The following is a 27,953-nucleotide window of genomic DNA, read 5'->3' on the forward strand; positions in this document are numbered from 1 at the left end:
GAGAGAGAGAGAGTGAGAGAGAGTGAGCACATGAGAGGGGGGAGGGTCAGAGGGAGAAGCAGACTCCCTGCCGAGCGGGGAGCCCGATGCGGGACGCGATCCCGGTACTCCAGGATCATGACCTGAGCCGAAGGCAGTCGCTTAACCGACTGAGCCACCCAGGCGCCCGAAGCATCCAACTCTTGATCTTACCTCAGGTCTTGATCTCAGGGTTGTGAGTTCAAGCCCCGCGTCGGGCTCCACGCACTGGGCATGGAGCCTACTTAAACAAAGCCAAAAAAAGCCCTCACCTCTAGAAACTTCTGTGGTTGCCTTGGCTAGTTGGCGGCAGCACAGTGGCTTCTAGAATTGTTGTCACTCTCCGAAAGACCCGGAGCCTGCTGGGACAGCCACCTTGTTTGATTCCTGAATCCATAGCAGTGAGCACCAAGTAGGCACCTGGTGAGGATCGGTTACTGGGACCTGGCTGAGGCCTGGACACGGCCTGTTTTCCTTCTGCTCAGACGGGCACCAGCCCCAGTAGACTCTGGTGGTATTTTGGGTCTGCCACCCAAAGGTGTTGACAGAGCAAAACGCCAAGTATTCACAAGCATATGAAAAGGATGGGATAGCGAATTGGAGGGCAGTTCTGGTCAAAAAGCAAGTCAGATCTGAGGGCAGTGGTCACAGTTGCTTTTGGATTTATAAGAACCAAATATAGATTACCGATGCTTCACAACAGTAGGATTGGTAAAAAATAAAACCCGATTCTAGTTTAAACAGTTCAGAGCTGCAAACTTAGGCCTGGGAAAACTGAACTGTCAGGTGCGATGCCTGCCAATGAATATTCGAAAAGGCCAAAGCTGTTACTGGGAAATTTTAACGCAGACTAAAAAGTAATCGGTGAGTCAAATCCTCACAGTAATATTTACATAGGAAAGAATGGATTCAATGAAAACTATTTCACTAAGATGAAGATAGAAAATTATCAGGAACATGGGGCGCCTGGGTGGCTCAGTGAGTTGGGCATCTGCCTTCAGCTCAGGTCATGGTCCTGGGGTACTGGGATTGAGCCCCACATCGGGCTCCCTGCTCTGCGGGAAGCCTGCTTCTCCCTCTGCCCCTTTCTCTGCTCATGCTCTCTCTCTCCCTCTCTCTCTCTCTCTCTCTCTTTCTCCTCAAATAAATAATCTTTATAAAAAATTATCAGGAACAATGTAACTGTTCACTCTAGAAAAATCATTTACTTTTCCTCCGGAAAATTCTTTGTCCGTAAGTGTCCATCGGTGTTGGCATAATTCTGAACACACATGTTGTTGGGGTAAAGATGTCCTGTCTGTGTGGGTAGTTGCCACTCCCAAGTGACCATCTGCACCGTGGAGCATCAGAACTGCTGGAAGCCCAGCCCTGATGCCTTTTCTCTTTCCGACAGGGGGCGGTGCCCAAAGGAAATGCCACTAAAGAATTCATCGAGAGTTTACAGCTGAAGCCTGGACAGGTGGTGTACAAGTGTCCGAAATGCTGCAGCATCAAGCCCGACCGAGCCCACCACTGCAGGTACACATGTCCTCCCCGCTTGCACCCCCCATCCCCGGCCCGCTTCCTCCCCTCCCCCATCTCTCACGTGCTCTGGAGCAGCACCCCCCACACCTGCTTCCCGCACGAGTGCCATCAGCAGCAGGACTTCTGAACGTCCCCTGCTCTGGGCACGTGACCACTGTGACTGAGCCCCGATCTCCATGAGCTCACTAGATTGGAAAGGGCGTTTGGTTTGGGCTCAGGACGCCTGTCCTAAGACCTGATGGAGGACCCTGCCAGGCCCTTGACTGTCTCCACCTCTGTCTCTGTATCTCTAAAATTAAGGGGTTCCTGCTCTTCCTACCTCACAGCTTTATTTCTTAAGGCCACAGGAGACAGAGGTTTGGAAAATCATTCTGAGTGCCCAGTACTTGACCCATTTAAGAGGTGGGCCCTACTTGACTTTCAGAGGGAAACGAAGGGTCTGTGCCTGAATGGAGATGTTTCTTTAAAACAAAACTCCTAGAGGTTGTGACAATTGTAGGATTCGGCCCAAAAAGCCATTTCCCCATCTCATGTGTTGTGATTTTTCCCTTTGGTTTTCAGATGTCTTCGTTGTTTTGAGTCTTCTCAACGAGAAGGCATCTAGCTAAAAACTGCATTTCATCACTACAAGGGGACTTTAAATGCTAAATTACACTTGGTGTCACTTGGTCCTTTTCTCAGACTGGGGGGGGAGGGGGCCGGGAGGGGCACACCGAGCTCACACCCCTGGTGAGAGCCACAGACAGGCGTGGGGCCCAGGGTTTGCGGCTCCGGTCCAGGGCTCTTTCCACTAGAACTCCGGTTTGGGGGTGACTTGTGTGGTCTGATGGAATTGTACTTAGGTCTTTCTGTCAGAGAGAGACGGCGACCTCCCCAACTTGAGGGTGACGGCTGAGGAGCTTGGACAGGGCCTATGCTAATTGCTGTCTCCCGTGGGGTTTCCAGCAGCTTGGAGAAGCCGAGCCCAGCGTGGGGCCAGTTTACCTCTGAGATCTGTTGTTACAGACGAATTCAGGGCTTGCTGCTTGTGCCTGGGGTGGAGGCGCCTGTCTAGCCTTTTCTGTTACCCGGGGCATGGGAAGCCAGCTGTTTTCATCGCCTGAGTGAAGGGGCCCCGTCTGCTTACATGGTTCCCCAGGCCCCAACTCTGGGCAGCCCAGTGTGCTGAGCAGGCTCCCGCCTCGGAGTTGGAGAGGTCAGCGCTGGAAGCCCAGCAGTGCCCCCGCCACGCTGGGGGGCCGCGGACCAGGCAGCACATCTCTCCGAGCTCAGCTCTGTCCTCTGCAAAGGGGGTTGTTGTCCAGCAGCTTGTCGTGAGGGTGAGACATGAATAACTGTGGGAGTCCGCTGGCTCCCCCGGCAGAAGCCACTGGTTAGTAGAGGCGTGTGCAAGCGGCCGGGCGCGCTGGGCTTCCAGGCTGGACCAGCAACAGGGAGGCTCGAGCTTTGTAGGAAAGAACTTTCGGGTGACCACGGTGGTTCTTTCTCTTCCCTCCCTGAGCCCTCGGCTGCCTCCACTGCCTGGCATTTTGCTCACCGCCTCCTCCTCGCCTCTCTCCCCAGGATGATCCGAGGGAGGTATTCTTGAGTGCTAGTAAACAAATCAGCTTGAGCAAAACAAGAGCTGCTGATTCAGACGAAGTCGAGTGAGGATGCCTGTGTGTCGCCTGCTCCCGCATCAGGAAGCGTGTGCTGATGACCACTTCTCTGGGAGGGCTTGCGGCGGCCCAGGCCATCTGGGGACCCGCAGTTCGGGATAAGCACCATCCCCAGCACACCAGACAGAGCTGGGTTTATGACTGCTTAAGCCGAGAGGCCTGCCGCCTGGCTCGAGAGAGTCGGAGTCAGTGTCCCTGCTCGAGTGAAGGCGCGTGTCTGTGTGCGTGAGTGCGCACCTGGCTCTTTGCATCCTGTCCTCCTAACAGAGCCCCGTGGAATTTAAATCCATCCCCATTCCCTGACCGCAGATGCTCCCTGACCCTGGATGTGTAGATGTTCCTTCCAGCCCGGTGGTGTGTGGGTGCATCTTCTTTCCACCGAGAGGCATTCTGGAACGCCGGGCTGCTTTCGTCCTGGCATTGAGGACCATGGAGGCCTGTGGAAATCCTGGAGAGGGAGCCATTCATGCTAACGTGGACAGCCATGGTGTTGGGCTTAAGGGTTAGGTTGCTCTTGCACAAAGAGGTGGAGACCTGTGCCCCTGGCAAAGCCTCACACCCCTCCCCAAAGCCCCCACCCCCACAAACACGCTGAGGCTGAGACAGTCACGGACGGCTTAGGGTCCCTGCCAGATTCTTATGTTGTCTCTCTCATGGTTGTGACCACCGGTAAAATTTATGTAGCGCTAGTATTGTTTTTAAAGCATTTTACCTACATCATCTCTAACCTTGGGAGATGGGGACTAATTCTGCAGAGGGCGGTTCGGAGAAGCTAAGTTGCTTTGCCCAGGGCCCCACGTGGGGATTGAGAGCAGTGTTCTCTCCGCCGCCACCGCACCAGGCTTCCTCACCCAACATTGTTGCAGAGCTGGGACCATGATGTGGTAGAGGCTTTTTTGCAGGAGGTGTGGGGTGAAAACCTGGACGTGGAGCAGGGTCCACCTGGTGCCCTCTAGCTTTGTTCTTTGCTCGTGCCCTGCCGGGCGTCCCAGTCTGATGCGGTGGAGCCGCTTCGCAGGCCTGCTCTTTCCCCATCTGTAGCTTCAGGGACTGCACTCAGCTCCCCCTTGCTAAGGAGGTCCTGGGCCTGGCCCTGGGCCGTAGCGGTGGATTAGACGTGGCCCTGACCCTTGGGCCTCCTGCTCAGGCAGGGCAGGTGCACTTTTCCACCCCGATACAGTTTGGTAAGTGTCTCTGTAGGGGGAGACGCAGGCCCTCGGGGACACAGCTATGTTTCCACAGTGGGCCATCACCCAGGCTTGGGCAAGGGCCCCAGCCAGCAACTTTGGGGCCTGAGAACCAAGAGCCTGAGTGAGCCAATGAGCTTGTCAGGCTGTACCAAGCTTTTGAAGGAAGTACTTCGGGGCCTGAAAAATGGCAGGGAACCTGGAGGAAGAGGGAAAGGAGGGGCATTGCCTTCTTCTAGAACATTGATTTAAAAACACAGAAGGGGCTCAGGAAACCCTAAAGGCAGGGACATCAAAAGATGCCTCCGTGGAAGATGTTCGGTCTTCGCAGCCACTGTTCCTGCAGCTTGGGACGTGCTGCCAGCCCGCGGTGCCTGAGCCCCGGAAGCGCACCTGCCCAAAGCGTCTCGCAAAGGGGCAGCGAGGGGTGCCCAAGAGGAGGCTCAGGAGAGGGCTGGTGCTCACAGGAAGGAAAGAGCAGTAAGGAGCCCCAGAGAGGAGAGAGGGAAAGGGCCAGTGTCTGGGGAGGGGACACCTTGGAGCCCCGCCGCCCACCCAGCCTCTGGGAGTGGGAAGAGGGCTGGCTCTGAGGTGACCGATTCCCCACTGGGGTATCCGGGGTTGTGGGAGGCCCACATTTTTTCTTCCTCAGGATGAATAGGGCCCGAGGCGGAGCAGGTGGGCGGGACACGGGCAGGCCTTGCCCTTGGTGTTCTCCAAGCCCCAAATGTAGAACCGTTTGGGCAGGTGGTTTTGTGAGCCGTGTGTGAGACGGTGCCTGATCGGGGCCCTCACCATGCTCATGGATGGACTCCCCACCCACATGCACCCCGCCTGGCCCCAGAGCCAGCTTCTGAACAATACCGCATGCCTTTGCAGACAGGAAGCTCAGAGCCGGGCACTCTGGGCCAACTTCTGCTGCTCTCAGCGGCTCTGCTCGCTTGTCCCTGCTCCCTGGAGGAGGAGGAGGCACTCTGACGTGGCTGCCCAGTGACACGTAGCCCACTGTGAAACCCACTTCCTGGGGTGCACGCCGGGGCTCTTTAGAGGCTGGGAGGAGTGCAAAGGATGGATTTGCTTGAGAGCTCATTGAAACTCAGGCGGCTTTCAGAGGATGTCAGGCCACTTGGCAGCTCTCTGCTGCTGAGCAAACACTGTCTCAGAGCACCCACTAGAAACCCCTTGCAGAAGGAGGCACAGATGGAGGAGAAAGGGCTCAGGAGCCTGGGGCAGTGAGGGGCTTAACCTTGGGAGTTTGGTCCTCAGATTGGGAGGGGGCTAAGATCCCAGAGCTGAGGAAGGACGTGCAAGGTGGCTCTGCAGAGGGAATGTGGGGCCTGGTGGCTGAGGCCCAGGATGCAGGGAGCGGCTCAGTCTTCACTCTCTACTGGTCTGTACTCTTAAAATTATATCCTGGGAACAAGTGTCATTAATTAAAATCTATACTATACATATTCATATGTACTTTTTAAATTAGTAACACATGCACACAGAGAGACGGGTACCTGACTTTCTCTTTATATCTGTCTGTGTCCCTTTCATGCCTCTTTCTTCCCCTGCCCTCCTGGCTCCCAGGGAGATTCTAGAGCTGGGCCAGCCTCTCTGAGATGTGCCCATTCCCCCCTATATTAGTGAGGACCTTCGAAGTTGTGGAACAGAACCAGGGTGGAGACTGGCCAGGCCCCCACAGTCAGTCCTCACCTTGTCCTTACAACACTTTCTGTGGATGGGGAACCCGAGGCTCCAAGTTTGGCCATTCTGACCAAGGTAGCTCAGCAGGCCCAGGCCTACCTTACCACCAAAGCTCACGCCCTGCTCAGAAAAGGCTGCACGTCCTCCTTGGGGTGTGGATGAGCCCACAGCTCCGAGTTGGCCGTGGCCTAGCCGCGGGGCTCTCCTTCAGAGTGGTCTGTGCTTCCTGGCCTGGAGTCTGGGGAGCAGCTCGCCTCCACTCCCAGGAGAGCTCCTCCCGTGCTTTCCCTGCCCGGACAGGCGGCCAGCCAGAGCTTGGCAGGTGTGAGCTCCCCATGCCGGAACGTGACACAGCCCTTCCACCAGGGCCCACCCGCCACAGCCCAGAACCTGAGATAAAGTTAGCTGTGAAAACTAGTGGAAAGAAAAGCTGGTGTGAGCCAAGGGGCTTTCAAAACAGAAAACACTTTAATTGTATTATTCCCGGGCTTATATTTACAGTATTTAAAACTGTTTTGAACAAATGACACCCCCAAGATCATTTCAAGGAGCCTATGTTAACAAATTGAGACAGGACCCATATCTGGTGAGGCTATCTGTTGGCAAAGGAGTGTGTCTAAACCCGAGTTTGGGGAGTAGGTGCTTTCAAGCCCCAGGAACCTGCACTCCTGTTTCAGATTATTTTTTCCAAAAAGGGATGTTTGCTGTCGGATAAGCTTGAAACAGTCCCAGTCCCAAAAGGAGCCCAGTTACAAGTTAGCAGTTTGCAAATTAATGGGATTTCTGATCAACAAGCTCAAATGCATTCTGCTTTTGCAGCTAGGTGGTGGTTACCTTCCAGCTGAAAGGTTCTTGAGGGGCACTTCCTGCCGCCGAGACATCCTGCCCTTGAGCCCACTCTTCCTCTCCCAGCGCCCTCTGCGGTCAGCCACGCCCTCCCAGCTGGCCCCTGGAGCTCGGGTTTTGGGTGTTTGGGGGAAGTTGGGAGTACCTGTTTTCTGTAAACCGCCTCTTCGCTCTATCCTCTCAGTAAACCAGCTTGTGGCTCACTGTGAGCACCAGAGAGCAGCCTCTTGCTCAGCCCCTCGGTGCCACCCTGTTTCATGTCAAACAAGAGAAGGGGCCTTGTTGGCCAATGACTGTCCCCTGTTGGGAATGAGTGGGACCCTGGGGGTCCTGACCCCGCCTTCCAGGCCCCTTGCCACACCCCCAGCAGTTCACCAGGCAGTGCCCGAGGAGGCCCTGTGCTCGGAGTAGAGCTGGGGGGTAGGTTCTCTGCTCTCCTCGGGCCCCTGCCGCCGTGAGGACACCCCTGAAGGTCTGCCTTATGGGCCCTTTCAGCGTTTGTAAGCGGTGTATTCGGAAGATGGATCACCACTGTCCCTGGGTCAATAACTGTGTCGGCGAGAACAACCAGAAGTACTTCGTCCTGTTTACAGTAAGTCAGCTTCCCAGGCCTGCCCCACCCTCCGTGGAGCAACGGAGCACTTCGGTCCTTCGAAAATTCTCGGCACTTGCAGTGTCTTGTGCTGCTGGTTCGGAGTCTTGCCTGGCCGCGTAGGCCTCCGCCTTCCCGCCAGAGCGCTCCTGGGCTCAACAAGTGCCTGTTCCTAAGCCCTCCACTTGAGCACCTAGCACATTGGCTCGAGTCGATCGTCTCTAAGCAAGGGCTGTGTGCTGGGCTCCCACCCAAAGTGTCCAGGCTAAGTAGCTACAGAAGCCAGTTTTGGTGGTGACTGCAAGCCCTCCCTCAGCTGCAGGTAGGTAGAGATTTAGCAAGAGGGCTGGAAGAGCCCTTGGCAGTCAGCACCCTGAGTTTTCAAGTGCAGGGCAGCCACCGGCCCGGAACGCCCTGGCCCACCTAGAGCCCAGGTCACACCCGGCGACGGGCGCTTGTCTCTTCTTCCACACACACTCACCTTGGTCCCAGAGCCAGGGCGGGAGACCCCTAGGGGAATCACCAGAGGCCTCCTGGCTCTCTCCCAGTCAGCCCTCAGCCTTACTGAGTGTTCCGGAATGGGAGGTCCTGAGCACCCCTGTCCCAGGAGCCCGCACCGTCAGAAGGTTCTCACAACAACGGCATCTGCCCTGCTTTCCTGTTTCAGATGTACATAGCTCTCATTTCCTTGCACGCCCTCATCATGGTGGGATTCCACTTTCTGCACTGCTTTGAAGAAGACTGGACAAGTGAGTATGTGCCAGAACTCCCCATTCCTGCTCCAAGGGACAGTGTGCGACCCACGGGGGGCAGGCTCTTGGTTTGTGTCATGGTGCCAGGGGCCAACCCCATTTTATTAGATCTGCTGCAAGCCTACGGACTGACCAGGGAAGGGACAGCAGAGGCCCGAATCTCGCTTCATGAAAAAAAGCAGCCCCCTAAAGTCAGTTCCACAGGTAAAGTAGTGAGCTGGACAGACCCTCTAGCCTAAGCGTGCCCCGCAAGAAGCGCGTCCCAGGGCACGGGAGCCTTGCCAGGGAGAGAACCTTTGTCTCCTTGTCTTTAAGAAGAGGCACTTTAGGGGCGCCTGGGTGGCTCGGTTGAGTGCGTCCAACTCTTGATCTCAGGGTCGTGAGTTCAAGCCCCACGTTGGGCTCCACGCTGGGTGTGGTGCCTACTTAAAAAAAAAAAAGAAGAAGAAGAGGCACTTTAACCAAAAGTCATTTCATTCCAATCTCACAGAACTCCATTCTGAACTTTTGTTTTCTGTGGGTGTTTTTTAACTGCTTCCTCACCAAGCCACACTGAGATCGCAGAGCAGCTCCTTCCTGCTTTAGTGGAATCCATTTCACGCACAAACGCTGAGGAAGGAACTCCAGCCAGGAGACCACACAGACCCTGAGGGAAAAAATAGATGCTGGGAAAACAAATGCAGTTTTATGATTTTAAAGAAGAATAAAAATAAGAGAGAAGAGAAAAAAATTTTAATAGATGCTGGAGGAATTAAGAGAGGCCACGTGCTGGGCGAGATCTCACACACGCACACTCAGTCCGTGAGACAAACATCTTGAGCAGAAGCATCAGATGGGCCTCCTTTTCCATTGCACCACCTTTCAGAACCTCGCTCTTCCTGTACGTACTGTCTTCTTGGGCACTAGCTTGCTGTTCTTGTTCCCCAGAACTGGGGAGGCCGTGGGAAGGATGGGATCTCTAGCTTCCGACCTGCCCCCTGCCCAGCCTGGCCTGGCCCCACCTAGGGGAGGAGAACCCCATGAGTCTCAGTCAGCTGGGGCTGCCATGACAAAACACCACAGACCCCCCCTCCTGACCTCACGTAACCCTCATCACCTCCCAAAGGCCCCATTTCCAAATAACATCACATGGGGGGTGGGGCTCCCACCTGTGAATTTTGCGGGTGACACGATTCAGTCGGTGTCACCGTGCCTCCCAGTTTTTGTGACTGCTGCAGTTCTGGTACCAGCCAGACGAAGGTCAAGCTGCAGAGCTGGGCAGGGCCCCAGCACTTTCCTGGGTAAATGTTCTGCGAGTGCACACACCCTACTAGGCCCTGGCCATCCAGTCCAACTCCAGACTTGGCCTTGGCAACTTGGCAGTGGAGTCTGACAAGGACGTTTCATCAACCCGTCGCCCCCTGCCCCCCACCCACCGCTGTCAGGTTAACAGACTCAGGCAGTGATGAGTGTGCCCCGGACCGTCTATGAGGCAGAAGGTCTCTGTTTTCGGAGCACAGCTGACGGGCCATGTCAGTACTGAGCGCTGAGAGCCAGCTGGGGTGCACAGGGCTTACGGATCCTGGGTGAGGATCCTGGAGCCGACTCCCTTACGACAAGCCCGCAGGGCAGGAGAGAGGCTCCCACTTAGTGGGTGACAAAAGCTGGGGCTCGCAGGGATCTAGTCGGTCCCCAAGCTCACACGTCTAAGAGGAGGGCCGTGTTTCAAGCCCCAGTCTGGAGCGGGCTCTTCCAGCCCTGCCTCAATGACCCCGGGGCCCAGGGTCCTCCCTGAGAGTTCTTGGTGGTCTTCGGTCAAGATTCCTGATGGAAGGGGGTCGAGGTAGTGGTGCCTGTGGCTGCTAGGCTAGGAGGACAGTCCCCAGAGTGGAAGCCTGAGATTGGCCCAGTGTGACAGCGACTGCCGTGACTGCTCAGCCGTGGCCGAGCTGTCTCACATCCAGCTTGTGTAAGAAGGGAAGGGGGTGTCCCCAGAATGAGGGCGCTTTGAGTTGAGGTTTAACGAAGGGTAGAGTGGTAGTTGTACATTTCCTGGGTCTGGTTCCTGCCTCCCTAACTCCATTCGTAGTCCCCGGGGGCCAGCCCAGGAGGGGAAGGGTCCGTGTAGCTGGGTGGGGATGGAGAGCAGGCCACGGCGCCGGGCTCTGCCTCCTGCCCCAGCCCCAGGGCAGCCGAGGTGGGGAAGGAAGGGGCAAGGCGCCTCCATCCAGGGGGCACCGGCCGTGTGCTCATGCTGGGCCCAGGCCGACCTGTGCGGATGTTCTCATGCACTCTCAGCCACGCCACCCAGCCGAAGGGAGAACTAAAGCGCAGAGAGCCCCAGCCATGTGCCCACAGTCCTGTGTTATCGGGCACCACTGCAAGGCTGGTTGTACAGCAGGGAGCCAAAGCCCCAGCCTCCTGGGGCTGCAGGTGTGGGCAAGGCAGACAGCAAGCAAGGACAGGAACAAACATGATTCCACGGGGTGCAGGGCAGGAAAAATGCAGGGGCCACAGATTATTAGTGGGGGCATCTTAGCAAGAGCTCGTGGTGGGGAGTCGGCTCCAGGATCCTCACCCTGCTGTGTCTGCCTGACTGTGGAACCCTCGTTCTGCCCATCACCCCACCCAGCGGCCAGGCAGGCGGCTGCCACACCCGGAGCCGACCGGGGCCAGCCCACCCAGGCCCTGCCAGCAAGGAAGCCAGAGGGGAAAGTGTCTGCAGGCATTGTTGAGTTCCGAGGGAAGCGCGAGGAGATAAAGGCATTTGGATGAGATGTGGCTCACCTCACCACCTGGACAGCGCTGTGTCTCCAGGCCCGTTGTGGTGAAGCTCCCGCGACGGAGGCGGCAGGGCATCCCTAGATTCCCTGAGTTCCCAAAGCCCAGGGAAGCCCGGCCCAGCCCTCCCAGATCGGACTCCTCCAGCCAGGGCAACAGGCCTGCACCCTGGGGCAACGAGAAACATGCACCACAAGCCGGGCTGTGACAGGCCCAGGCAGCCGTCAGCGGGGGCAGGAGATTGGCTGGGATCAGATCCCCGTCTCCCAGTGTCATTCCCATTCCCTCAGGCCCCCCGCCCCCGCACCGTCTCCCACAGCACCTCGGCTTTTCTCTCCAGTTGGGGGTGCTTCCAATTTAGACTTGGTCCAGACAGAGGCTTCTGGTGCTGAAAACAGAACCACGCATCTGGTCAAACCTTGCTGCTCTAGGAGGAGGGGGTGGAGGCCTGGACAGGGACAAGGACTTATCTCAGGTCACACCCCACTGGCAGCCTGGGCTCAGAGAGAGGCCGGGAGATCGAAAGCAGCTGCTCTGGCCAGGCGGCTGTCCGGTTGGACTGACCGTCTCAGTGATGCAGATGCTCCTGAGAGGGGCGTTTCCCAGGGGGCTTGTTTCACCCCTAGCTCAGGGCCAAGCCCAGTACCCAGACTGCCCCCTCATAGACTTCGAATCCCAAAACCCCTGAGTGATCCTCTGGACCTGCCCTTTCCTGTCCCCCAGAAGCAGACGGAGGTGCAGGAATGTCCAGCCTGTGTTGTGCTGTCTGAGGGAAGGAGGCTCCCCCTGGCTTCATCTTCATGCCTCAGCCCTGAGGCTTTTCTGGGTCCTTCCATGTGCCGGGCACTGTGCACGGCAGCAGGATACAGACACTGGCCAGGAAAAGAGCAGCAGTTAAGAGGTGTTAGGAGGGACCTGGCCTGTGGAGAAGGGCTTCCCCGAGGGAGTGCTGGTGCAGCCAGATGTGAGGCAGCATGGTGCCCTCCGTGGCCTGGAGGCCAGGGACACATGGCACCCAGGAGGAACCGGGTCCTGCGGGGCTGGAGGCAGGGCAGGAGCCCTGGGGACATCGAGTGGCGCACAGCTGACAATGGGTAGCAGCCCCAAGTCCCACACGACCCTTCTCTTCCAGAGTGCAGCTCCTTCTCACCACCTACCACAGTGATCCTCCTCATCCTGCTGTGCTTTGAGGGGCTGCTCTTTCTCATTTTCACATCTGTGATGTTTGGGACCCAGGTGCACTCCATCTGCACAGATGAAACGGTAAGCGGGCAGCCTGTCCCCTCACCTCCGCTCCTGGGCTTGGGGGAGGACCCAGGGCAGGTGCTGCTGGGAGGGCTGCATGCAGGCCAGACCTGGGAGCCCAGTGACCAAGGCCCAGGTGCGAGGTGTGCAGGCCACATCCCTCCATTTGCAGTGACACTGGATCATACACACACACACACACACACACGCCTTCCCTGTGGCCGGCATAGCAGGTCACACCAGGAATGGGGCCTAGCAGCCTTGGTGAAGGGTGCCCTTTGCCAAAAGTCCTTCCCTCTTCCCATGATGGTTCTGTTACACACTGTGCTGTGTCAGGCACTCTGCTGGGCACAGGGACACTCTTCCCATCTGAGGACTACAGGCCTGGAGAGAGGATAATGGACAAAGGGGGCCTGAATCCAGCTGAAATGGGCAGGGTCAACTTCCTGGAGTAGGTGACTCCATGCGTAGGTCCGGAGGGCAGAGTCAGGAAACAGCCTGCCTCAAGGATCCCTGAGCTGTGGGCCACAAGCACTCACCTGGCCACTGGGTACCTTTGCTTGGTCCGGCTCTGGTCCTTGTCTATTGCCCTTCCCCCCTGCCCCAACCCTTACCTCCACCCTACCCACAGTTCTTTCGCTGGGAACTTCGAGGCTGCTGGCTGGGCAGGACTGGAGCCCAATCCCCTGGTGCCACGGCCACCTGTCTGTCCTAAGTGTCCAAAAGTCTCAAGGTGGTCAGTCCATTGCTGTGATGTGGGCCTTTCTTTCTTTTTGGCTCTGGGCTCCAGGTGAGGAGCCCCGGGAGGAAGGGGCAGCACTTAGTTTGGTATGAGGAGGAGAGGCATGAGGTCCTGGGCCCTTCTTGGCACTCCTCCTGGCTTCCCAAGGTCCCCCTCAGGTGGCAGGTGGCAGTCATCTAAGGCCCTGTGGGGCGGCTTTGGGCCTGCAGATTAGTCAGTATCAGATGGAGGCTCGTAGGGAGACAGACTCCTTGCCACTGCCACCCAGGCCCCTCCCTACGGGTGTGGAAAATCCGGGGTTTGGCACTCCCTGGCCGCCAAGCCACCATCTTTTGGATCTGTGGGAATTCCCGATGGTTTAGAATGGGGCGGGGGGGGGGGGGGCTCTCAGCAACTTTTTAAATCTTTTATAATAATATCATTGTAAGAGTTTCTGTAAAAATAGTAGCCAACAGTGTAGACCCGGCTGTGTGTCCAACAGTAGGTGTGACCAGCTTCTCTGCCTAAGAGCCACAGGGAACCCAGAGGTGACCATCCGGCCCACTCTTGCCTGCGGCCAGGTCACACAGGCCGAGGTCTGGGGGAGCCAGAAAGAAAACACACACAGCCCTGGCCCTAGCTGTTTTCCTTCCAGGCCATTCCTAAAGGGAATTGTGTTGGAAAGGAAAGCAGAAAAGAAGGAAGGGCGTGTCTGGGGAAAGCGTGTCTTCCCCTTGGCCTGGACCCTCCCAGCTCCCTGGCCCTGAACAGAGACTTGAGTTAGGCTGGCCCCTCCCGACTCCTCCCGGTTCCTCGTCCTCACCAGAGACCACGGCAGACAGAGCCTCGGCCAGGCTCCTGCCAGGCCCCTTCTCTCCTGTTCTCCGAGCAAGGGCACATCCTCAGGCCCTGCCTGCTGACCAGCTCCATCGGAAGAGGGGAGAAGGGAGGGACCGGGCTCCCTCCCCAGCCTGCTTTTCCTGTGAGACTCAGTGGGGGGAACAGCCCAGGCTCTGGACAACCACCGAGGTGGCCTCTGGTCTCGATTCTTCCCAGAGGAGCACTAGGAAGACCTTTGCCATGTCCGGGGCTGGCTGTCTGTCCAGGCAGCCCCTCTAACCTCTACTAATCCCTTTCCTTCCTCCTCTATGGTGGCTTCTCCCCTCACCCACGGTCTCTGACTCCTGGTCGACCTTCTCAGGTCTGCCTTGCCCGCCCCGCTAGGCTGGGGGCTTCTTGACCTCCCAGGCTGGTGGGACCACAGTGCCAGAGCGGTCATTTCATTTGTTCCTTTTTTTTTTTGTCTGCAAAGTGGTCATAGTCGTGTCAAACTTGAACCTACCCAAATTAAAGGCCAGCATTGGCTGTCACGATCCCGAGCCCCTTCCAGCTCTGAGGCTTCTTGCACCAAAGCCTTCCCAGCAGCCCCACACACAGCCAGGCCCAGCACCAGGCCGGAGCCCAGTCTGCGTAGATGTGGCTCCTTCACTTAGCAAAACACCCCGGATCCACATGCCTGTAGGAATCCTGGCTCAGCGGCCTGTGGATTTGCTCACTTTCCCCTCCCTTCCTGGAGGGACTTGTAAATATGTGCCCACATACCCCCACTCCCCCCCCCAAAATTTTTTTTTTCCTTTGACACTTTCGATGAGAGAAGGAGAAGAAAAATGTACGATGTAGGCAGCTTTATGGCTTTAAAAGGAAGCATTGACTTCATTCACCTCAAGCTAATGGACATCCCTCCCCAAAAACCACAGCAATAAAGTGCTTGACTGAAAGTATGATTGTTCTTGTTTTCAGGGAATAGAACAATTGAAAAAGGAAGAGAGAAGATGGGCTAAAAAAACAAAATGGATGAACATGAAAGCCGTTTTTGGCCACCCCTTCTCTCTAGGCTGGGCCAGCCCCTTTGCCACGCCAGACCAAGGGAAGGCAGACCCATACCAGTATGTGGTCTGAAGGACCAGCACTGCCGCCCAGACACACACAGCACAGCACTACCGTCCCATCCGTTCTCATGAATGTTTAACCGAAAAAAAAAAAGCAAACCAACTACTCTAAAACTTTTTTTTTTTAATGTCTCAAGTAAAATGGCTGAGCATTGCAGAGAAAAAAAAAAAAAAAGTCCCCATGTTTTATTTTTAAGAGATCATCCTTTCTATTTTTTGGTGACCGAAGCTGCTCTTCTTTTTTTCCTTTTTTAAAAATCACTTCTCTGGCCTCTGGTTTCCTCTCTGCTGTCTGTCTGGCCTGACTAACGTGGAGGGTGCGGTCTCCGGGCCATGCCCGCCTCGACTAACTGAGGGAGCGGCTGGCTGGTGTGCGGATGGACCAGCCCGGACGCCTGGTGGGGGATGCGTAGGAGAGGCGGGGGGGGGCCGTGACCTCCTGCTGCCCAGGAGGCCGTGGCAGGCGCCCCCGTGGGACTTAAAACATCACCGAAGACGGATGCTTACCTCTTGTGGCCGCGAGGGGCAGGATCAGGGCTGGAGCCTAAGAAGGGCCCTTGGCTCCGCGGCCTTATCCCCCAATGTGGACATGGTTTGCCTCCTTGTACTCCATGGGCTTGGGTGTGTTGAGTGACTTTGGGGGGGGGGAATCAAAGGGGTCTTATTTGTATTCCGAATCACCAGTTATATTCCTGCTGATTATTTGGAAGAGTGTGAAGGAGAGACGTTTTTCCAGCTCTAAATGCCTTACACAGTCAAAAGGAGAAAACAAATCATGCGATTTCAGGTTTCCTTTGTCACGGCTGCTTACTCTTAGCACCCCTCCCCCTCCCTTCCCCCTCCCCGCAAGGTGGCTGGTTAGCGGCGCTAATGCTGAGTGACACAGCCACATCCCCCCCCCGCGCGTGAACCCCCTCCACCGCATTTTGTAAATCTCTAAAGCGGGTTCCCTTTCTGATGTTTTAGACACCTACATGTGCACGTAGCCATGTCTTACCTGTATTTTAACCTGGGAGGCCGTCGTCCCGGCCTGGGGCTGACGGGGATGCAAGGTCGGCATCACGGCCCCCAGACTTCTGAAAGCTGGCGGATGGCCACCCCGCTCCCGGGAACCGGCCTTGCCCCCTGGAGGCACTTCCCCTGTGAAATCCCCCTTCTAAGAGGAAGGCCGGAAGAGAGTGGGGAGATGAGGAGGCCGAGGGACAGGGAGGGCCCAGCCAATGCAGAAGTCACAGAAATCAGAGGACTGACCATCTGTGAATTCGTACACGTGGATTTGGTTTTTTATAAGTGATCACCACAAACCTCCTTTTTTAGCCTGTGCTTGGGGTGGGGTAGGGGATAAGGTTTCTGAAACCCAATCCAGGATAGGGAGGAAGCTCATCGAGCCATGTGATTTTTCCATGAACAGTTAAGTGGAATGTGCTGCCTCTTTTCACTTCTGTCCGTGCTTCCACATGGAAACAAAATGCAATAAAATTTTTCCAAAACCTGTTCTCATTGAGCCGTGCTCTCTCACAGTGCTGCCTTCAGGGAGAGCCGATCGTCCGGGCCAGGCGCGCTGGCTGCGTAGGGCCTCTGTTCCGTGGCCCTTAAAGGATATTCATTTCTGTTCCTCCGCTTGCACGAGGTGTCTGCTGTGCTGTTTTTAAGGACGCGTTAGCCAACCGCCCTTGACCGAGCCTGCCCACCCCTGCCCCAGCCTCTTGTTTGGCTTCTGCCGCCTGAATCCCAGGTTACACCTTCCCGTCTGCAGAGTTTGCTGGAGCGCCCGGCACGGGGGAGAGACCGTTTCCCTCTGCGCACCCAGCAAAAAGCAGCGTCGAGCCAGAGGAAGGCGCTGGAAACCTCCAACAGAGCGTTCCAGCGCTCTGAGGAGCTCCTCCTCATCCCTCCCATGTCACCAGAGAACTCCACGGCCGTCCCCAAGGCAGTCGACCCCGGCTTGCCTCTCCTGTTCTCTTGACGCCCTAAGTCAAGGCTGAGTCTGAAGCAGGTTTGTTGTTGTGTTTTTAATCTAGTGTTGAAATCTAGTTTATAGCATTTGTTTCCCGTGGGCTCCTTTTTTTTTTTTTTTTTTTTTTTTCCTTTTTAACGGTTCACTGAGGTGTGTGAAGAAGTGTGGCTGTGACTGGAGCGGTTTTGAGGGCTCTGGCCCGCTCCCGCCCCTCCGGCGTCCGTCCCTTGCTTGGGAGGCAGCGCTGCGTCTGGTCCTCCTGCCGGGGGAATGTTTTTGTGTATTTGGATGCCCTCCAAACACTCCATCTTCAAGGAACTTTTTTTTTTTAAAGTGACCCAGGTTGGTTCTTTTTCCCATGGACTGTCTGAGGAATGCAGTAGATAGTGCTGAAAACATACTGATTTTATTTTTTTATTGAGTCCTAAACATAGAAATTCATCCTTTAAACCTGAGCGTCCTATGCATATCCTTCCCAGAGAACAAGGCTGCTTTCGACATCCTGTACGATTCTACCTCTGGGCTTTTACAAGCCCTGTGGCTGAAAGCAGGAATGTTCCCGAGCCCTTCAGCCAGAGGGAAATGCTGCCCTCGGAAGAGAGGAAAACCCCGGGTTCCCTGTGGTTTTCCTCGCTCACTTTCATCGAAGACGGGAGACGTTTTGCCGGGAGCTCAGTGACTAGGGATGGGGCTGTGGAGTGATCAGCCCGCAGCCTGGCATCCACACAGGAAGAAACGGGCATCCCTGAGCACCCCCCAGTCTTCCCAGATGGCTGAGGACAGAGGACATGTCTCCACACAAAGGCGGCCCCGGCTTTTGGCTCCGGCACAGGCGCCCCGACAGCGCTGGGTGGTGCGCACTGGGCATTGAGCCCGTGGCAGCCGTGGTCTTTCAGAGCGTGGGCCCTGGAGCGTGGCAGGGAAAGACAAAGAGGAAGGTGACGTGGCGAGCTGGGTTAGGTGACTCCTCCCCGCCTGGCGACCTCAGGCGTGTGCTCCTAGCAACCGGGCTGAACATGCATAGGCCTCCATCCAGGCAGATCTCCGCCTCTGGGCCCGGGCTTGGTGACCTCGTGCCCGCAAAATCAGTTTGGGTGGCAGTCATGTGTCACACCGTTTCTTCCGCGGAATACTTCGTCTCGGAAGAACCAAAGCGAGACACCTGGAATGACCAGTTCTTTCTCATTTGGGCTCGGCCACCAAGAAAGTTACGAGCCACCTTCCTGCTGCGGGGATCTGTCTGCCGAGGGGGACTAAGAACTGTTTCCGAACCAGCTGTGGGAGGCAGGCATCGCCCAGAACCCGGAGGCTTCCGGAGGCTGCGTTGGGCTCCCCCAGCCAGGCTAACGGGCCTTAAGTTCCTCTCCTCTCGGGGCTTGTAAGTGCATCAGCCCCAAGGGTGAGCCACCCAACTGAGCCAGGGGTCTCAACATAGAAGGGGTCCTTAAATACCAAAGAAACGGGAAGAGAGGAAGATCTTGCTAGAATCCTCCCAAGGATCTTCTTGCTTGTGGTGCCCGGAGGCCGTGCGTTTCCGAGTGTGGTCCCCAGACCAGCAGTGTCCGCATCACCTAGGGACTTGTTAGAAATGCCCATTCTCAGGCCCCGCCCCGGACCTACCGAACCAGAAATCCGGCAGTCTGGATTGAACAGCCCTCCAGGAGGCTGACACGCGCTCAAGTCCGAGGGTCCCCGTGGGGCGTGCAGGGGTCCCCCGGGGGTGGTCGGTCCCTGATGCCTGCCAACGATACGGTCCCACGTGGTGCTGGGTGGGGTGGGCTGACCGGGAGCCCCTCTCCCCCTCACCACCCACAGCCTCCCCAGCAAATGATGCTGAGCAAACAAGAAAAGCCTGTTGGTTTGACGGGGAGCCACACTGTTAGTCTGGCCGGCAACCCTCCACATTTCATCTGTCCACCTGGGTTCTGCACCGAGGGGTTCAGTGGATATACAGCCTTCACAGTGACACGCAAACCAGTCGCTGGCCAGTCTGCTATCCCCGAGTGGAGACTTCACCCCCCCGCCCTCTCCCTCAGGAAACAAGTCCTCGGTGGCATGACCGCCGTGAGGATCCTAGCAAGTCGGAGTCGCCCCCACGGGTCCACGCGCGCACACGGGAGCCAAGGAGGAGTGTTTGCAGAAGCCCCTGGGGGAAGCACATGTCCTGATCTGTGGACATAAGGATGCCCCGAATCTCTCTGCTGCTGAGCTTACATACGTAGCCTGGTGACCGGGCATTTACGCCCCGGCCCCACCCAGTCTCTGGTTCAAGGCCCTGCTCAGTGACATCCTTCGAGTGTGACTTTGGGCCGTCGCTGACTTAAGCCTCCGTGATCTCACCTGTCAAACCAGGGAGGCCGTCTAAATCACAAGGTCAAGGCGAGGATTGAATGAGTCGTGACCGGAACTGTGAGGATGGCATCCGGCACCCGGTGTGGCTTCAGTAAACGTTAGCGCTGCTAGACCTCTGCTCTTCAAAGCACGGTCACAACGGTTCATGATCTGTGAGACCAGTTTGTCGGTGTGCAGCGGCCTTTTTAAAAAATAAATAAAAATGGGTTACAATTGTGGACTAAGTATAGTTTCGTGAAACTTTGTGGGGGGCGGTGCCCGGTTGCACAGAAAAGTATCGTCCAAGCTATGGGTTGCAGGAAAAGGATGTGAAAGTACAGATGAAGAGAGAGTGTTCTCTGGCCATCTAAGGAGGAAGGACGTGGCGCGGGCAGCAGTGTCTCCAACTTTCTCCGTCTGATGATGTGGGGAGCGGGGTGGGGGGCAGACAATGAGCTCTTGCTCCATGAGTCTCAGCTGAGTCCTTACAAAGCCTGTGCTCGGGTCTCTGCCTCCTTCGGGAGCCTTAGGCCTGGTCCGTTCATTCTGGGGACTCTGGTGGGTCGTGCAGATTACAGTTCATGTGTCATCCTGCCAGAGGGGGCCCCCAAAGCCCCAAGCCACACCCTCCCTACAAGAGATGTTGGCTGCGGCCGCTGCCCCCTACCCAGGAATCAACCATTCTTGTTCGCTTGGGCCTGAAGTGGGTATTACTGCTGCCTCTGCAAACCTCCAGCTGAAGAACTTTGACTTCAGCACACCGGTAAATCCACACAAAAGTCAAACTTGAGTCCTACCAGGAGAAAGAAACCCCGTTGGCTCCTCCTGACCCCACGGGTTCAGACCTTCAGACCTCTCTTAGGCCTCAGATGCATTTGGAATATTTTCTTCTGTCCAGACTCAGAGCTGACCTGGATGTTTGTCCACTTACCTGCTCAGGAACTTCATCTGGTGGACGGGCTGGGCTCCAATCTGGAATGTTCTTACGAGCTTGGTGAAGAGGTTGAGTGTCATCCCAGAGTGCTCGCCACAGAACACAGTCATCCTGTGGGGTCTTTGGCTTCCCTCTCCCACTCTGGCTTTTTCCTCTGCCTTGGTGGTCAGCACAGGTAGAGTGAGAATTTGTAGGAGGATTGAAAACGCCCTGGGCAGAAGGAAGACACTGGTTCTCGCCCCGGTTCCGACGACCAATGGGAGACCCTCTGTTTTGGCCACGCAGACCCTCTGTTTTCCCCTCTGCCAAGTACTCTGTCAGTACCAACACCCACGTCCTGTCAGGGCGGTTGTGAGGATCCCACAGTCATGGCTTTGAGTCAGTGTGGATTCAGTCAATCTGCCATTTCTGGGTGTCCCCTCTGTCGCTTGCCCTGCCTCCTGATGTCCCAGCTTCCCTGAAATCGTGCTTCAGATGCCTCTCTTGACAGGCTGCAAAGGATTGCCCGGGAAGGGAACACAGCATCCCCCAAAGCAAGACCCCTCAGGTGGCCCCTGCAGCTTCTGCTAAGTAGGGAGGCCTGGCGAGGGGCCAGTCTGTGAGCAGCACAGCATCCCGGGCTCTTGACCTACGCGAGGCTCCCTCAAAAGAGTTGTCAGCAAGGTCCATTTTCTGGAACAGCTCTTCTGTTCTGATTATGACGGTAACAGCCACTCGTTGGTGAAAGCTTGCAACGTGTGGGAAGTCCACAGAAATAGATACGAACCACCTCAGACCCCATCCCCAAAGGAAACTACAGGTCCCATGACATCATGTGCAACTAACCTGGCTTTCCTGCCTTGTCACCAGTGGACAGGATTTTCCAGTGTGACACAGAACTGTATCAACACCATTTTCTCATAGCTGTGTTGTGTTTCACTTTGTAGAATCGCAGACTTAGCCATCTTTATGGGCGTTTCGATTGTTTCCAGCTTGTCACGTTGTTACTCGGTGTTCAAGACTCTGTTGCTCACATCTTTGTGTCTCTGATTATTTTTTTAACCTTTTATTGTGACGTAATTTCCGACTTACAAAAAGGTGGCAAAAACAGCACAAAGAGCTCCTGTACATCCTTCCCTCAGTCTTTCCAAAGGGAGCCATTTTATATAACCACAATACAAATACAAAAACGGGGAACAGTATTGATTGCGACCCTTAACGGATCTCCATCCTTCATTCGGATTTCTCCAGGTGCCCCCACTGAGACCCTTGTCTGTCCCATTGCATCGCTTGTCATGTCTGTGTAGTCTGCTCCAATCCATGACGCTCCTGTCTTTCTTTCATGAACTTGACCCCCCTTTTTTTTTTTTTTTAAGATTTTATTTATTTATTTGACACAGATTGAGAGAGACAGTGAGAGAGGGAACACAAGCAGGGGGAGTGGGAGAGGGAGAAGCAGGCTTCCCGTGGAGCTGGGAGCCCGATGCGGGACTCGATCCCAGGATGCTGGGATCATGACCTGAGCCGAAGGCAGACGCTTAACCGACTGAGCCACCCAGGCGCCCCGACCCCCCTTTTTTAAAACTGAGATGAAATTCACATAACATAAAACCAACCACTTTAGCGTGTGCAGTTCATTGGCATCGAGTATACTCATAATGCCGCACAACCATCACTTCTGTCTGGTTCCGAAGCATTTTCATCAGACTTTGACCCTTTTGAAGATTAGAGGCTAGGTATCCGGTAGAATATCCTTCGATTTGCGTCTGTCTAATGTTTTCTCACAATTAGATCAAGATTATGCGTTTGGGGCAAGAAAGGCACTGAGGCGATGTTACCTTTGATCCGGTTAAGGTGATACCTGCCAAGTTCCCTCACTGGTTTGCCCTTTGTCCTTAGTATCTTCCAAGGAAATACCTTGAGATCAGATTCTTTAAACAACAATTTTTTTCAAGAGCCAAGAAACTTTAATCTCTGAGATGGAGTGGGAAGAGAGAGTGTTCTGGAAAAGAACAGGCCCGGAGGATGGGGCAGGTCTCAGTCTGTGTGTGTGCCTCAGTTTCTCTTTCTGCATAACAGAAGGGATCATACCAGTTATGTGAGTCTCTTGTGTGGCAAAGAAGAGAGAACCCAGAACGAGGTCCTCAGAGGTCGTTCTGAGGGGGAATGAGTCGTGTGAATGAGCAGTGCCCGTGCCTGGCAAACCCCAGCAATTTCCCTTGGCTTCCGGAAGAGGCGGAGAAGGCAGAGGCCCCGGTGGGGCTGAAAGCCTTTGTGGAGGGTGCTGTGGCCTGGAGAGCTGACCTGGCTGTGCCTTTAACTCCTGCGGGCTTCTCTCCTCCCCCCCACACCCTCTTTCTGGGGCCTGGCAGCTGAGTCGCAGCCGACCGATGGCCCGCAGCAGGTGAGTGGGCAGCTTGGGAGCAGTCGCTGGGCGCGCCTGCCGCCCGAGCCGGGCCTCCCCACAGCGAGCCTGTGCGCCCCCCGGCTGCCCGCCGCACGCTGGCGCTAGCTGTGCACACAGTCTGCTTCCCCGGCCCCCGTGTTTGTGCCCTGCGCTCTCCCCTTACTGCCCGCACCCCTTCTTCATGCTAAGTCGGCTGCACCTGCTGGCGGGGGCGTGGCCCAGAATCCCCAGGGAGGACTCAACTTCTTAGTGCTCTCAGGGCCGGTTCCATGTTACTCCTCGGTCCTGGGCGCCTCGGCAGCCTGGCCTGACCTAGCGAGGCTGGGGGGACCCCGGCCCCTGCTTGCTGTGCCGCTCCCCACCGCTCCCCCACCGCACCCCGCTCGCGCCCCACTGACCTGGCCCCGGGCGGGCTGTGTCCTGGCCGCCCCCCTCACCCCCCCCCGACCCCCTGTATCCCGTTGTCCCTCCAGGGCATCGAGCGCCTCAAACGAAAGCACCAGCCCAGGGAGCGCAGGGGCAGCTGGAAGTCGGTGAAAGAGACCTTTGGTGGGGACTTGTCCCCGAGCTGGCTCAACCCCTTCTCCGGACCGTGCGACCCAAAGCCTCTCCGTGACAGGGACTGGGTGCGGCAGGCGGCCTCGCTGTCCGACACGGACAACACGGAGACCACGGAGGAGCAGTCGGAGGAGAGGAAGGACGAGGACTCCGTGGAGGTGACAGATGAGTGACGCCACCGTGGGGGGAGAGCCAGGCACTGAAAGGCCACTGGCAACCTGGCTGCAGGCGTCGTGGCCCCGGCGTGGCCGTGACGCGCCGCCCCGCACCCCTGCCCCCCTGCCGCTCCCCGCGGGCCGCTCACGGCCTCTGCCATCCCTGTACCCCCTCCTCCTCTCCCCAGGTTGGGCCAGGTCTTGGCGGGGGGACTAGAGCGTGACAGGAGGATGAGAGACTCTCAGAGGCCATCCATGGAGAGTCTGCCCAGAGCGGGATTGGGTGTCCTTCCGAGACGGGGCATCCCCGCACCTGGCACAGCCTCGCCAGCAAAGGAAGCTCTGATCGGGGCAGGAAAGAACTTGCCTTTGGCTTTTCTTGGGATGTCTGTCTTCTCTTGGGAAGGTTGGGCCCTGGCTTTTGAGAACGACGGCCATGATGTTAGGATGGAAGGACAGAGCAGGGCTGGCCTTGGGGACCTGGGGTGGGACCCTGACATCAGGACAGAGCAGCCCGGAAAGGTTGCAGGATCCCGGCTGTTCCCCGGCGAGCCCCGCCTCCACCCCCGAGCTTGTCTAAACCAGGAGAAGGACGCGGCTGCCACAGCGACCCGCGCGGCTCGGGCTTGGTGTGAGGGGGACCCCAAACCGGGCTAGACACACACACACGTGCGGGCCGTGCCCAGGTCGGAAACACGGGTCAGGACAGTAACCGCGTCACAACAGAGGTGCCAAAACTCAGTCCCCATTCCGTTCCACAGACCGTAGAATCGTCACTGAGGTGGACAGCTTGGAGCCGTCCAGAGGTGGGGAGGGGAGAGGACCTGTGGAGATGGGGACTCTCTGGCCTCCCCCTGACAGCTTAATTCACTTGCCCTCTGGACAGAGTCTCACATGGGCATGAACTGCGCAGAAATCTGTCCGGCCTGTGTTTTAAGCCACTTCTCACGAGATGGGGACCATTTTGTCTGAGAGGATGGGTGGTGGCCAGGGACTGCAGACCGCCGAACCAGGAAGACAGACAGACAGACGGACACACACACACACACACACACAGCCCACACTCTACCAGGATGAGCCTGGTTGAGGCCCAGGGTTACCTACTCGGAGGGGTCAGTGTTCCCAGAGCCACCCGACCTAATCCCAGTGCAGAGCCCTGGGAGGACATCCCACGAGGATGGCAGGGATCTAGAGCCACCAGGCTGCAGGCCTATCCTCCTGGTCCGTATCAGCTTTAGTATCTACTCATGACGATGGCCCGAGCCCTGGTCGGCTCTGAAGGCTGTTCCCTCGCAGTCTGGGCAGGGCGAGGCCACTAGCCACTCTGGGAGAGCCCTTGCCCATCACGGAGGCCTGTTATTTGCTGTCCTAACCCGGAAGGCAGCCCCCGGGCCACCAGCACGGCCAACTGTATACCAAAGACTCCACACCACAGAGAAAAGCAATGCCCCCCCTGGAGCCCCGGAGGAGGCAGCCGTTAGAATAAGGGAAGGGGGTCCCCTGGTCACCGCTGGCAACGTCAGGCCCGTGGTCACAGGGGTGCTGAGGCTCCGGCAGCCCCCCCGAGCCAGCTCTGAGTGCCCGGTGGCTTCGGAGGCCTGTTACCTGCGGTCAGACCCCGTGTGGGGGGTCCGGACGGGGCCACGCGGGTGCTGATCCGTCCAACCCCGAGCTTCCTGTCCTCGCTGTCCTCCTGTCACCACCCACACGGTGGCCTTCCCTCCGCAGCGGCTGTCGAGAGCCTAACACTGTGCTTGCCTCAAACTGACAGGATCGTAGCTGTTGTCAAAACGACCAGGGCCACAGGGAGGGAGGCTGGGCACAAACCTCCACCTCGTGCTCTGAATAAAAAGCCCTTTGCTTGACCTCGGTGGCTGGAGTCTCCTCTCTTCAGCAGGAGATCCCAGGCCGGACCCCTGGGTGGCGGTGTCCTGCCTCTGAGTTACCTTGAGGACCCCTCTACGAAAGTCTCTTCTCCATTCCCCAGTAGGAGACAAGGGAGCCTCACACACAGGCAGGAGCTGCGGATGGAGAGTCACTCACCAAACCTCTCTGGGTCATCTCCCTGGGGGGGAGGGGGGGTGTTTCCAGCAGAAGGAAAACTCACCTTTCACGCAATGAGCACTTATTGAACACCTACTGTATGCCAGGGAGGTGGGCACTGGGAGCAAGAGTGCCCAGCACTGAGGGGTTTTGACTTCAGAAGCCAGGCCACTGCCCCTGAATGTCATGCACATTACACACAAAATAACTCCCATTCAACACAGGCCTCTGCCAGAGGGGATCCGCTGGGGCTACAGCCTTTGAGAAGGGCCCCCCCCCACCGGCATCCTGGGTAGGGCCCAATAAAGAAGCCCTACCCCTCAAGAGAGGCTTTGACCTGGGAAGTTCAGAGGATCAGATGGCTCCCCAAGGGCCCACGTGATCCCCAGCACAAGACACTGGAAGAAGCTTGTTCGAAGAAAGAAAAAAAAAATGACCCAGGGGACCACACAGTCCTCTTGAAGCAGTTGGAGTTTAATTAAAAGCGTATTGATCATTTGAGCAAGGCTCTGGAGGGCAGAACAAGAAGGAAGAGCTTCAGTTCACAAAGCAGGGCTCTCAGTTGGCACGAGGAAGTGCCTCCTCCCAGGAAGATGACCTCCCCACCCCCTGGAACAGATCCCCTGCTCAAGGGAGCGGGAGCTGCTGGCCATGGGGTCTCCCTCCCCTGCACCTGCCCAGGACTGCTGAGCATGGGAAGCCGTCCCTCCAGAACTGGGCCAGCCTTTACCCTGCGGCAGCCTGTGTTCCTGCCAGAGCCCGTCTCCAGGCCTGGGGGGTCTCGGGGTGGGTTCCTGTACAGCCCCCCGGCCTTGTGCCCACGGGGGCCACCAGCACTGGTGAGATGAGGTGGTGGGCAAGGCAGGAGGCTTCAAGGGGGGGTGCCCCTTGGGGTGTCTTCATTACTCCAAAGGCCAGGAAGGGGCACCCTTGTTTAAAACGCTCCTTCTCCTGGGCTGGTCCAAGTCAAAATCCCCTTGGCTGACCTGATCCTTCTGTGCCCTGGGGTGGAGGCCCCCAGGGCCCCAAAGGCAGCTTCATTCCTGGGGAGTAGTGGGTGGGGAGGACGGAGGGGTGCTGGGGTACACGGTGCTTGCTTGGCGATAACAGGGCTGGAGTGGAGGAGACGGAACTGAAGATCCAGCAAATTCACAAACCGGCCGAGGGCCCCATCCCCGGCGGTTCCCCATGAGGCCTTCCTGCACAGGGAGGCACGTGGCCCTTACCAAAATGCAGATGCCCCTAAGGGCCAGGGCGCCAGCCCAGGACTCTGCATTTACACACACCTGCGGCTGATTCGGGTGCAGAGGACCCGGGGCCACATTTTGAAAAATACTGAAAGTCAGGAGCAGTGGGCACCTGCTTACGACTTGGATCAGTCTCTGGAAGGTTGGAGAATCCCCAAAGTGGAGCCTAGGGGCCAGGGAAGGTCTGGAGACTGGGCTTGTGCTAGAAAATTCCTGGGAGAGAGAGGGGGGATGGGGGCGGTCCTGCCAGACAGGGTCTCTGGTCTCGCGCATCTCACGCAGCTGGATGTCCATTCGGAGGTTCTTCTCATGTCATGCTCTGAATCATAGACGGTCTCGCTGCATGCTGGGTGCCCCATGCTCTCGGGCACAGGAATGATGCCAGGCGGGGCGAGCAGCGACTGGGGGGCCTCTCCCCGTCCACAGGCACAGGCCATGTCCCTCTGGGAGCTCCCTGACCCAATTTCGGGCGAGTGCACCACGCTTGTCCTGCACGTTCATCTGACACACATGTAGGGGGTGGGCGTCCGTGCCACCCCCAGGGGAACGAGGTCTTGGCAGCCCAGCGCAGCCTGTCCACACCCTCCCCAAAGCCCCCCACCCCCCAGAGCATTGCAGAACACATGGGGGCCACAGCCTGTCTGGACAGGCAGGGTGCCCAGAAGGGCCAGTGCATGTACCCACATGTGGCCTGGGACGGATGCCCACCTGTCTGCCTCAGTTTCCTCCTCTGTGAAGTGGTGATCATTACAACACCTACCTCCCTTTGGGGTTGTTTTGCAGATGACATCTTAATGCCTGTTGGGGCATCTTCTGTTTTGAAACTGGGAGGGGCCTGCATCTCTCTCAACCTCCGATGAGCCCTGGCTGGACAATCCTTCCACTTTATTGAAACCAGAGAAAGGGCAAAGCCATTAAGTTCCTCTTTCTTTCTTTTTTTTTTTTTAAGATTTTATTTATTTGTTTGTTTGCTTGTTTATTTTTTTGCGAGAGAGAGAGTGAGAGAGTTCATGAGCTGGGGGAGAGGCAGATGGAGAAGGAGAGGCAGATTCCCCGCTGAGCAGGGAGCCCAATGAGGGGCTCGATCCCTGGGATCATGACCTGAGCCGAAGGCAGATGCTTAACCGACTGAGCCACCCAGGCGCCCCCATTAAGGTCCTCTTTTAAAGCATTACAACAGTGCTTGACGCATAGTAAGTGCTATATAAATCATGTAAAAATAAATGAGCAAAGGGCCCTAATTTAGACTTTTGATGTAATCTCTAAAAAAGGCTGTACAGGCAGGTGCGGGATAAAGATGACACTTGTCACATATCTCTGAACCACATGCCGCCCCCTCCTGGCCGGCACACGAACGTTCGCAAACTCCATCAGGCCTGGTGAAAAGCACGGTCACAC

The 27,953-nt window shown here is 56.8% G+C and overlaps 1 protein-coding gene across 7 annotated transcripts in view; it reads left to right on the forward strand.

Annotated features, from left to right (window-relative positions):
* ZDHHC3 (zinc finger DHHC-type palmitoyltransferase 3) overlaps nucleotides 1–25,261 on the forward strand; it is a 55,722-nt gene extending 30,461 nt beyond the window's left edge. For 2 of the 7 annotated variants that reach the window (XM_044921828.1, XM_044921826.1), the window contains exons 3-8: nucleotides 1,412–1,536; nucleotides 7,421–7,517; nucleotides 8,185–8,266; nucleotides 8,378–8,473; nucleotides 12,162–12,292; nucleotides 23,026–25,261. In XM_044921828.1, coding sequence (XP_044777763.1) covers nucleotides 1,412–1,536; nucleotides 7,421–7,517; nucleotides 8,185–8,266; nucleotides 8,378–8,473; nucleotides 12,162–12,292; nucleotides 23,026–23,283 — 789 coding nt within the window. In that variant the 3' untranslated portion in view covers nucleotides 23,284–25,261. Of the gene's footprint in view, nucleotides 1–1,411; nucleotides 1,537–7,420; nucleotides 7,518–8,184; nucleotides 8,267–8,377; nucleotides 8,474–12,161; nucleotides 12,293–14,795; nucleotides 16,485–23,025 lie in introns of those variants that run through there. The other 5 variants (XM_044921833.1, XM_044921838.1, XM_044921831.1 and 2 more) reach the window with 4 other exon arrangements.
* The last annotated feature ends 2,692 nt before the right edge of the window (nucleotides 25,262–27,953 follow it).

The sequence above is a fragment of the Neomonachus schauinslandi genome, chromosome 1 (assembly GCF_002201575.2).
Source record: "Neomonachus schauinslandi chromosome 1, ASM220157v2, whole genome shotgun sequence".
NCBI classification, from domain to species: domain Eukaryota; kingdom Metazoa; phylum Chordata; class Mammalia; order Carnivora; family Phocidae; genus Neomonachus; species Neomonachus schauinslandi.